General features: G+C 46.7%; 1 protein-coding gene across 1 annotated transcript in view; it reads right to left on the reverse strand.

The window, feature by feature from the left end:
• Positions 1 to 1,447: 1,447 nt before the first annotated feature.
• LOC104281424 (chromosome unknown open reading frame, human C14orf105) overlaps positions 1,448 to 11,847 on the reverse strand; it is a 10,545-nt gene continuing 145 nt past the window's right edge. Inside the window, exons 2-7 of the mRNA XM_009879412.1 lie at positions 11,744 to 11,824; positions 8,901 to 8,977; positions 4,430 to 4,516; positions 3,654 to 3,752; positions 3,114 to 3,234; positions 1,448 to 1,692 (exon numbers count right to left, since the gene is read on the reverse strand). Coding sequence (XP_009877714.1) covers positions 1,448 to 1,692; positions 3,114 to 3,234; positions 3,654 to 3,752; positions 4,430 to 4,516; positions 8,901 to 8,977; positions 11,744 to 11,824 — 710 coding nt within the window. The remainder of the gene's footprint in view (positions 1,693 to 3,113; positions 3,235 to 3,653; positions 3,753 to 4,429; positions 4,517 to 8,900; positions 8,978 to 11,743; positions 11,825 to 11,847) is intronic.

Here is an 11,847-nt window from a genome sequence, read left to right on the forward strand (position 1 = left end):
GGCTCACAAGGAAAGAATAGACAGGAGAAGTCACCAACAAGAATATTGCATTCCATAGACGTCATATTCAGTATAACACTGAGAGATTATGGGGGTTAAGGCCTCTCCTTTGATGGCCAGTGTCTGAGAAGGACTCCATCTGATCTTCTGCCTTTGATCCTGATTCTGAGTTCCTGAATCCAACCCCTGTGCCTGGTTGCCCTCTGCCACTGAGCCTGGGGCTTCCCCGGTGCCGCCTGCTCTGCAGCACCACTGGGGATGGCTGTCGGGAGGTGGGAAATCAAGTTCAATTTTGTATATATTTGCATATATTTCATTATTTTTATTATTTCCTTATTAGTACTATTATTGTTTGATTAAAGCTGTTGTAGTTTTCTTTTCCAATCTGCAAGTCTCTCAGCCTTATTCCATTTCTCTTCCAATTTTGGGGCAGGAGAGGGGTTAGAGAGCATCTGTCAGTGACCAGCCCGCCCTCGACACTGCTGCACCTTTATCGTGATGGCTTTTATGGACCCACAGAAACAGGAGAACTGGGTGAAGTTCCCTCTCAGATCATGAATGATGTTATAAGGAAAAGCAGATAACATTATGAAAAAAATACAGTTTAACAGTGATGGAAGCTGCAAGGATCTCTTTGATAGATCTGGTATCCTCCACATAACTGTCTTTTTCAATATACGTGGAAATGTCAGGTTGCAACAGGGCACCTTGTTCAAATTCTCTGTGGATGCCACAGCCTTGGCCAGCACTGGTGGGATGTGTGTCTGCAGGAGATGTTGGAGATCCCTCAGTTTCCACCGTTAACTACATAGCACAGAGAAGGTAAATGAATGAAAGCCAGCTTTTCCAGAAAATTTTCCATAAAACTGGAGGTTAGTACTGAAGGAAGTACATGTACTTCTGTGTCCAGGGCAGGGGAGGAGCAGAAATTTAAAAAAAATAAATAAATGTCAAAAAGGAATTTTAGAAATGCCAGCATATTTATTTTAAAGACTTCCTAAACAAATCATTTCACCTTGCGTTTTGAACTGGGTTTTTGTGGTTTACAAAAGTATGTGAGCTTAAAAACAAGTTAAACAGAAAGGCTGAGTAACCCAAAGGCAAGCGAAACATTTCATTTCAGCTGGAACTTAACATTTGGGGTTAACCCATAATATTTTCCAGCTTCTGCTTGGGCGTTTTTGCCAGCCTCCTCCTTCCTTCATCCCCACTTCGTTGTTGTCTGGTCCAAGCCATTTTGATCCAGATATTTTGATCCAGCCAAACAACTCAAACAGTCATTTATCACTCTGCGTCAGTGATCTCCTCATTTCCAGACGTCCTTTCCACTGGCCCGTAATCTCAGAAATGCCAATTACTGCCACATCGTGTCTCCACCCTCAGTCCATCCATCTGGGGTGGGGGGGTCAGACCCACCAGATTGTTGCTCTCGCCCTGAGCTGTGCCACTAGAAATCCCTATCAAAGAAGTCATCGAAGAGAGAAACTCTCTCCGTCTTGGTTCTCACAAGTGCATGTTTGCAGTAAATCTTATCTTCCCTTTCCCACTCCTCAGAGCTTGTGCTGGAGGTGTCCCAGAACAGATCCCTTGTCCGTGGCTCCCTGCAGAACCACAGGTCAACCTTCCTGCTCCTGCCCGGGGAGAATTCAGCTCCGTCATGCTGTCTGGAGAGTCCTTCACCCCATGTGTTTCCTTGGAGAGAGAAAAAACCAAACAACCCGCAACTAATTTTAGAATCACAGAGATCATTTAGGCTGGAAAAGACCTTTAACATCATCGAGCCCAACTGTTAACCTACCAAAGTCAGGTCCACCACTAAATCATGTCACTAAGCACCATACCAACATGTCTTTTAAATACCTCCAGGGATGGTGACTCATGGTTTGTTCTGCTTGGGAAGACTTACTGCAAGGTTCAACACCCCAAAATGTATGTGACTGCTCTCGCTCAGTCCTTCATCCATGTCAAGTGGAAGAGATGAGACTGACTATTCTCCCAAAAAACACTTACAAGGTCACTGAAAATAACCAGCAATCTCAAATCCAGTTTTCCCTTTTGCTGCAAGGGAACATAACAATCCAGAGCAGAATAATCTAAGGTGTAACCAACCTGGTGCAGCAGAAGAGCTCTTCTGAAGAGCACCCTTCCTGAACTCAGCTGAAGATCTGAGCTGGTTGGTTGCACCATGAGCCATGATATATTTTGCTGGGGACCCATGCAGTTGTGTATCTACCAATGACTGCAGCTACCAGGGGTTCAGCCCTGTGATCCCTCCAGGAAGGGCCTCACTGGGTCAGCGTGGGGCTGGGGCTTGGCTTCTTTTTGTGGTGGAAGCTCTGCCAGAGTAGCTCATGTCTCAAGATTGAAGGCAAGCTGGCAGGGCACAATTTAATCAGCATCTGCCAACCCTGCCAGAGTGACCACTGTGAAGTTGTCACAACCTCCATCCACCTGAGCAATGCCCCAGGCTCAGTGCTGGGGCAGAGGACAGGGGGCAAAACTTGGTGCAAGGGTTAACCTTCAGGCAATTAGTTTCCTTTTTTTTTTCTCCTTCACCCTTTTGGCCATCATGTTGGTGCAGCTTCAGGGGTTTCCCCCAGCCCATGTATGTCTGTACGCTCACCTCCTCAGACACTTTTGCCTGATGGACCCTCAACTCTGGAAGGACGTGGGACCCCACGGACACCCTCTGTCCTTACACTCAGTTTGCTGTGCAGGGGAGATGTGGGACAAGCTGAGAGTCTTCTGCTGGTGGGAATACGCTCCTGCAGAGGTCTGGCCCTGGGGGCTTTGTTTTAATGCTCCAGTGGCTGTTCCATGTCTTTTAATTCACACCTGCTCAGGTCTGTTTGGATGCTACCAGAGAAACAGCCCAGAGACCTGTGTGCTGCTCTAAGGCATCCCAACGCTTTGCTTTGCAAACACACCTCCCAGCCTTCTCCTCCACTTTTGAACTTGCACCGTGTCACTGCAGGAAATGGAGCAGTGCAAGCAGCTTCCATGAGGAAGCTTCTTTGATAGCATTTAAGAGGCTGGTGAGTTTTACATCCGCTTGACAAATTATTCTACTTACCACAATCGCCTCCATGAAAACGCTGATTGTGCTCAAAAGAGGTCTCGGCTTTCGGCGCTGTCGCATCTCTGGAGAGTGTCAAGGACTTTCTTTGGGCTGAATTCCTTGATTTTTTGTTTATGGATTTTTGTCTCCCTGTGGAGATTGCGCTTCAGCTCTGCCTGAGTTTGCAAACGAGTTGTCAACACAAGCAGCAAGAGGAGCAAACACGTTTTAACAGCTCGACATGGCATATCATTAGGGGGCTGGTGCTGAAAATAATTAGGAAGTCGAGTAGTTTAAAGATATTTGCCAAACCGGGTACGTGACAGAACATGACCCAGAGAAAGCTTTTTGGTTTCTCCATGAGCCATGGCCAAACAAGAGCAAAGTGCTGGAAAAATCAGAAGTAATTACTGATCACAGGGGACCCAGGGATTCTCCCCACCTCTCCTCTGCCTGAGCCACAGGGAAAGCTTCATTTGAGCTCCTCAGCAAGAGGCTTTAAGCCCCTTGGTCCATGGGAGAGACACTAGGGATGGACAAAGCCCTGTCCAAGAGGGGAAGCCCCAGCCCCTCCCCAAATCCATCCTGGTGTTACCTCTCGGCGCCTGCGCGTCAAGTCCAGCATCTGCAGCTTGTGCAAGTGCTGCCGCCTGCCAGGGAGGGGTATCAGGCTTTGGCCCCTCTTCTCCAAACCCTATGAGGTATTCAAAAACGTGAATAAATACACCTGCTCTTTCTGAAAGAGAAAGGAACAGCCAATAGCTTGCAAACCCATTCCCAGTCCCTTGGGCCCTCCCAAGATAAAGGCAGCGAGTTTTTCCCTTCGTAGCCAACTTGCAGTGATTTATCACAGTTTTTCAATGTGCTTGCAGTTTATGTCACTGCTCTGGGGCACGTTGGGAGAAAAAAAAACCCCTTCATTAAAACAATGTATACATTGCTTCTTTCCCCCTCTGCCTCAAGGTGTTCCTGCTTTGTCCAAGATATTCTCACGATCCAAAGGGAGGAAGCCATTTCACACATTTAAGGTTGTAGGAGGCTTTTTAAGGCACGCAGCACTTGCTGCCAGCAATGGGTGTTCAAGTTGCCCAGCCATTTAAAAAAGTGGTCCTTGAACATTTAGCCTCAAAAATATCTAAGGTCCTGGCTCAGCAGGTGCACCTCATCCAAGGAACTGCCCTGCTGGAGATTCAGATACTTTCCCCTTATTTTGTATCACCCATACATCGGTGTTTCAGCTGGTTCCTGGGCTCAGCCAGGCATAAGAGCACAGTGAGTGTAAACCACCAATTTCTGATCTTCAGGTTACCCGAGCTGAGAGACCCTGCAGCCAGCAATGGCCCTTGCACTGGATTTGACCCATGCTCTTACCTTTGTTTTTGGGCTTGCATCCACATCTTGATGACTCCAGGGCTTTGCAGGAGCAATTGTTTGCGGAGGGCCAGCTGGTTCAAGCCTCTACAAGTCCAATATTCATAATAGCATTGCTTTTTCCACACAATCATAAAACCTGATGTGAAACTACCTTGACATTTTTCCAGCTCCAATTCTGGCTGCTTGGGATACAGGAAGGAGATTGGCATCTCTGGCAGATGCTCAGCAAGATTAACATCTCCTTTGGTCCTTCAGGAATAGACAAAACTAGGGGAATCTCCTACATTATAGTCGAAGTAGCAAAAACCCAGTTTGACATTAGTTTCACCCCTGTAGTTATTTCTCTTTGAGCACCAGCAGTGCCCAAGGCTCCAGCCAAAACCAGAGTGAAGACAAAGCCCACTCAGATTCATGTCAAAACTGAAGCATGGAGAGGTATCATGATTTAATATAAAGTCTCCTAGCAGGTCAAGGGCAGATTCCAGTTACCTGAGACCCAGAGCAGCGTTCCCTCTGTTCAAACAATCTCTTTTATGTTGACCTAAATAAGACCTATTTTTGTGGAACTGTGCACAGCGCAAAGTGCCTTTTCTGGTGGCTAATGGAAGTGGGCAGAAACATGCTTTCCAGACTGCTCTAAGCATGGATTTTTATTTTAAGGACCTAAGTTGGTGGACTTGGCAGGGCTAGGTTAACAGTTGGACTTGATGATCTTAAAGGTCTTTTCCAACCTAAGTGATTTTATCATTTTACAGTTCTATAATTCTATGATTCTGAGTTGTCTCCTTAAATGATGCCAAACTATGAGGTAATATTGGGTCATTTAATGGCTTGATATTGCTAGTGTCCTCTTCTAGGATGGGAAATCAGGGATAGCGTGAATAAAAATTAAGGGGAAGATCATCAAGGACTTAATCAGTAAAATCTGACTTACACTTTATGTGAAACATCATTAACTCCTTGAATATGAACTAGTGTCAAATAAATGGTGACATGTATACAAATAATGATGACATACATAAATATCTGAGGGGTGGGGGTCAAGAGGCAGGAGACAATCTCTTCTCAGTGGTGCCCAGCAACAGAACAAGAAATAATGGGTTTAAGTTAGAACAGAGGAAGTTCCACCTCAACATGAGGAGAAACTTCTTTACTGTGAGGGTGACAGAGCTCTGGCACAGGCTGCCCCGAGAGGTTGTAGAGTCTCCTTCTCTGGAGACTTTCAAAATCCACCTGGACACATTCCTGTGTGACCTACTCTGGGTGATCCTGCTCTGGCAGGGGGGCTGGACTAGGTGATCTCTAGAGGTCCCTTCCAACTCTGAACATTCTATGAGTCTATGATTCCATGGTTCTATGAATCTATGTCTCCAACTGTCTGCACTGAGCTGCTACCAAAGCTTGAGCTGTAATCTTGAAGCATCCTGTAAATCAGTGCAAAAAAAGCAGCAGAAAAAAAAAAGCAGCGTCATGTAAAGGGGGAATTGCCCACCAGCCCCAAATGCCAAGTTTGTATATCTCTTAGCATCAAAACAAAAACCCACAAAACTGAATATAAAACTTAAAATATGGCACTAGATGGCAGCATGTGACACCACAAACTGTGGCCCAGGCTGTGCATCATCCCTAGATGCCACCAAGGCAGCCAGCGGCAAATGAATCCCTCCATCTGTTGTCTCATCACGCTGTGCCCAGTGGGTAAGCCAAGTCTGGGACTTTCGGCTCAAGTTTTGTCACAGGCTGGAAAATTGACTCTTTTCTTTTGACTCTGTGAGCCCCACAGGATATTTCTCTGGAAATACTCTCTGACAGGAATCCTCTAAAAGTCCTTGAGAAGGCCACGTCATCCTGCTCCACTGTCATTGAAAATATTCCCACAGGGAAAAGGGCTTTTGCTGATGCAGTTTACACTCCCCGAGAGCAGAAGCATGGGGTAGGATTAACAGTGTCCTTGTCCTGTAAGGAGTATTATCAGTGTTTTAATTATATATAAATACAGCTGTAACGGAAATAAGTCCATAGAACCATAGAATGATTGGAAGGGATTTTAAAGGTAATCCAGTTCCAACCCTCCTGCCGTGGGCAGGGACACCTCCCACCAGACTAGGTTGCTCAAAGCCCCAACCAACCTGGCCATGAACACTTCCAGGGAGGAGGCAATCAATGACTAAAAACACTGTTGGGAGGTTTTTAAATGAGGCTGCAACTCTGCATGACAGTTCACAGGGCGTAGCTAGGCTTATTCCAGGTGCTGCTGCCTCATCCTCCCACCAAACCCAGGGCCACCTCGTTCAATAGTCACCAGCTGCCTGAACTCTCTGAAGCCACCAGTCTTGGCCAGAACCACAGCCTAAAGTGGAGGGGGCTTAACTGACCTCATTCTTCTGTTCTTTATTTTATTAAAAAGACCTTCATTACAGCAAGGAATGCTTAAGCAGCCTTCTCCAGCAGGTTTGGTGTTGTGCGATACGTGCAGGTTTGTCGCCAAATTTTGGGAGAATGAAGATGCTCTCAGGGAGGAACAGGGAGGTCTCAAAATGGCACAGGAAGGTCAGATGTTCACCCAAGGATGTTAATGTCAAGGTAGGTACTTGGGAAGGAAGGTAACCAGTGTGGGCAGCTGAGGTTAGCTGGATGATGGTGTAGCCCAGGGCTTCTTCAAGCTGCATCCGGTGCTGGGACAACCCAGCACCTGAAGAAGTCAGGGCAAACACATCTCGTTCAGGTTAGCATCTCTTGGGTTAAACACCCCAGAAATATGTTTATTTACCCCCAATCACCAGCCACTGAGGACTCTTCTCACCTAATCAGGCTTCTGCTGTTGCCCCTTACAGCCAGGGTCTCTTAAAGAGGTCTCAGCAGCAGGTACAACATTAGTCCTTAATTGCTAATTTGCAGCCCTCCCTGAAGGAGACCACGAGGTTGGAGGGTTATTTCCAGCAGCTGAGTGCTTCCCCAAGCAGAACACCCTGCTGCCCTTGCACTTGGAGGGGTCTGATGAAGTTTTCTCTTTTCCCTGCCTGATTATATTCTTCTGAGCCCTGCTTGCTCTTAGGTTTGGAGCTTTCAGACCTGGACTGAGCAGCAGAGCAGAAACACAGCCAAAATCCTCAAGCAGGGGTTCTGAAAGAAGAAGATCTGAGGAGCAAAATGGAGGAGCTGAAGCTTTGCATCCAGAGTAAACTGAGCTTGTCATCCGCAATGTCTTTTCCTGACCCTCTGGCATGTAGGGAAGGAGGGAGAACTCAATCTCAGCCAAACACCGGCAGCTTTTCATCCTCGAGGTTGAGCAGGTAAGAGATGGGAAGCTGGAAAGAATTGCTGCCTGGTTTGGGAGGAGCAACAAAATCTCAGGTAGAGCAGAGAAAAGCAGAGTGTTTCTCTGGGTTTGGATTTTACATAATCTGGTTTAAGGCAAGAGTTGGGCAGCTCTGGTAACGCAGCTCCAGTTTTGCCCTGTGAGCACAGGATGGGGATGCCTGAAGCCTGAGCTTCACCCAGGTCTTGTATTGTATAAAGGCATTGGTGCAGAAAAATACCAACACTGAAAATGTACATGAAGGGTTTTGTGTCACTTTTTCATAAAATGAAATAACACCTCTGACCCTTGTGTGGCATGGCACCTCCTTTCCTCTTCTGCAATAAATTACATGGATATAAAGGTATTTCTGGAGGCTTAGTTATGGTGTGGTAATTCTTGGGTTGGGGAATACCTGATTTCCAGGTTAGGCTGAGTCATGAGTTTCAGGGCTTGGAGGGGAAGAGAAAGAGGTCAAGGAGGAGTGAACAAGGGTACTTTATGTTTGGTGTTGGGAGTTTTCTTTTTATATCTTGATATATAGGGGGGTGTGTTTATGTACATACCATGATTTTGAGGGGAGAAGAAGGTGGAGGAACATGTAGGTACCCAACAATTCCTGAAAACTAAAATAATTGCTCTGTGCTTTCACCGGCCTCTATTGCAAAGCACGTCGGTCTGCTTTAGCTGCCCCTCTGCCCCTGAGCTGCCACCAGACCTTCATGGGATAGTTGGCCTGAAGAGCCCAGACCAGCGCCAAATGGTGCAAGTTGGGTCCCTTCTGAAAAGGGACTGGGATGTGTGTCCTCCTTGGGTGCCTCCGTAGCACAGGAGGGTTGGCCGGGGAGACACCACCCATGGAGGCAGGCAGGAGGGCAAAGGCAGCCCTCGCTGCGTTGGCCCCTCTTCGACTGTTCTCAGAAGATGAAGTCCTTCTCCTTGTGTTAATGAACCAAAAATAACCTCTCTGTGGCTCTGCTTTGGGTATCAACCCTGGTGATAAAGCTCCTCTAGGGATGGCCATGTAGGGGCAGGGCTTGCTACTTGCATTGCTATAGGATACTTGTTTCCCACCCCGCGGTGCTGTGACACGTGACCATGTCCCCAAGAAATCCCACAGCAATGAGTCCATCAGAGCAACTCGTAGGGAGCTTTTCAAACTTGTCTTACTTGAGGTCTTCGAGGTGGGTGCTGTTTAATGATGCTGGTTTTTCTCTTTTCCGGCACAGTGTTGAAAGAAAGGGGCCCTTAAGGATTAGAGAAGAAATGGGTAAAATTACCTTTGGGTGATCTACTCAGCAATAGTTTTCTGCCCTATTTTGTGGTTAGCATGTCCTACTAAGTCTTTCTTGGTGTACTCCAACACATGGTATAAATTATTCTATTAGCTGTGGAAATAAAGTGAGGATATACCTGTGCCTTCTAACAAATGCCTGCCACACGCCTCTCTGAATTCCCTCTATAACCCTTCATACATCCTATTCATGGCCACAACCATGTTACATGTCTCCTGTGACCTCCCTGGGTCCCCCATGTGTCCTCTTCTCTCATGGCCAAGAGTCTTCTTCTCTCATGGCCTGTGACCATCGGGTCACAAAGTGGAAAAAAGACAGCAGTTTGGGTCTTTTCTTGCTGCTCAATGCCACAGACTTTATTATTGTTATTTTTTTGGTAGAACTGACAAATCTCTCCAATGGTTTTACTGACCACAGCATAACTGGGCTAAAGCCAGCCAGTGGGTTCAGAAGTTAGTGGGTTACAATCAGACAAGGAGTATGATCTCAGACCCTCATCTTTGGAAATCAGCCCCAGATAACATCCTACACACCAGCAACCACCTGTTAATTATTAAAGCAGGACTTTCACCGAGGTCTGGACATGACCTGAGCTGGAGGCTGTTCTGCACTCGTGTTCTTGGGTGGACATCACTGCCTTATTTTTTTTTCTCACAAAATTCTTGCATATGCAGTAAATACTACTTTTACAAAAGGGTTTCTCCATCCCATCTTATTCTCCTAGAAAAAAAAAAAAAGCTGTCTTAGTGCATTCAAATGCCATTTTATACATGGAGTTGAGCAAGGTGTTGCTGAAAATGTCCTTTTCCGATGTGGTGGAAGCCCCAAGATGCAGGCAAGGACAGTTGGGGTTAAAGTGCAGGAATTATATTAAAAAGAAAAAGAGATAATTTGCAGATCATCTTATGGGGGACTTCCATGGTCCCTTTAAATGAGCTCTGTGGAAGATTGCCAAGGTAGGGCTCTTGAGGAAGAAAATGAGAAGGTGATGGAGGGAGGGTGCTGGGGTATGGGAGGAGATGGTGACTCCATCAGATAAATGATTGCCGGGCTCTGCAGAGCACCAGCAATGATTAACCGCTGAGCGAAGCCGCTGCAGCTCCACACATGCAGGAATGGGCTCCTCGATTGAAAATTTCCAGCGCCAGCAGTTCCTCTGGAGACAAAATTCAGCTGCCCAGGAGGATGTGCTGAAATGGCACCTTGTGGTAGCAAAAGAGGGAAGTTATTAAATTATTGCATCTTGATCTGCAGGACAAATTGGTGCATAAAGAATTTCCAAGGGGGAAGTAAAATATAAGGAGGTGGCTCCTGGTGCTGGGAACATGGGACCCAAGGCAAGGGATTGATGCTTGGGAGAAGCTTGTTCTGGGGAGGTGTAAGGCTTTGGGAAGGTTATTTCTTCCTTATGAGACTTTAAAAAAAAAAAAAAATTATTCCCTCTCATCCTGTCCGTGTGTACGGCTTGTAAGAGGTTTGCTCTCATCCTCTACAGATATGGAACTGGGCACTTGCTGTCCCCAAACCTGCTCGGTCCTGGGGCAGGGGTGGTCCCTGGCACATCTGCACGAGGTCAACAAGAAAGGAGCATCGTCCCTCTGCACAGTCACCACCAAGAGAGCACAGGGCCCAAGCTGAAGTCATTCTCGTGACTTTTATTTATCACCCTTGTACTGAAGTAGCAGTAGATTCTCCTCACTGGAGAAGTGGGATTTCACAAAAGCCAGGATGAACCCTCATAAACCAAATAAAACTTACTCTCTTGGAGGCTTAGAGAGTGGCTCAAGCTAATTCATCGCTCAAGTACTCTTGAGCATACTCTTTTTATTTCTGAAAATGTAAAGTAGTAGAAAATGACATTTATTGAGGGGGTTTAATTTTATTTTATTTTTTTTTTTTATATAAAAGTACATGTGCTTTACAAGCACTTGTTAAATACCTACTGAGGATAATTTTCCAGAACAGGAATATTTGGTTGTTCTTGCTGTTTTGAAGTACTTGAAACCTCTTGTTGTACAGCCAGACCTGATCTGTATTCACCCTAGGACCTCTACCTCTGGAAGTGTCACTGCTATCAAGCCAGAGGGTTATTTACTTTCACCTTCTCCTGGTGCCTGGAGGAAATCTCTCGCCCCTGGTGAAGCAGCAGTGGTTAACGCTGCTCAGCGTGTGTCAGAATTTCATTTCTGGAAACAGAAAACAAGGGAGGGCTGCAGAGCCTCCTTATAGAAAAACATACACAGGTATCTGCCTTCCTCTGCCTCTTGGCTTGGTGACATGGCTATAATTTATTCTAATACTGAATTTTACCTGCTGCGCATGTTACCCAGAAGCTAACTCTAATTAAGGTAATGATATTGATATGCTCAGTGGTGGCAGGGGAGCAGAGCGGGTGTACAACCTGGAGTTCTGGGGCTTGCTCAGATGTGGGCTGGTGCTGCCATGTGCCGGGTCGATGCTGGGCAGGGGGGCTGTTTCCCAGTGGACCGCTGCTGGGAATAAGGAGCCCAGGATCTGATGACTGAGGGCAGGGTGTGTGCTAAATGAGTTTTCCCAAAGCTAAAATATCCTGGAAATGACAAAAAGCTGCTGATGCAGAACAGTGTGTGCGCAGACCTACACCCTCCCTGCATGGCAGCAAGCAAACCCACAGCGCTGGCTGATCCCCCCGAGTCTCTGCCCTGCACCTCGCATTAATTCCATGAGGATCCCTCTTACCTGCAGAGGCTCTCCTGTACCAAGTCTCCCGGAGAGGTGGAAGTTGTTGGTGAAAATTGGGGTTTCCCCACTCTGCCACGGCTGGGGGGTGGGGGCGGGGCGTG

Source organism: Apaloderma vittatum, unplaced genomic scaffold (assembly GCF_000703405.1).
Source record: "Apaloderma vittatum isolate BGI_N311 unplaced genomic scaffold, ASM70340v1 scaffold16972, whole genome shotgun sequence".
In the NCBI taxonomy this organism is placed as follows: domain Eukaryota; kingdom Metazoa; phylum Chordata; class Aves; order Trogoniformes; family Trogonidae; genus Apaloderma; species Apaloderma vittatum.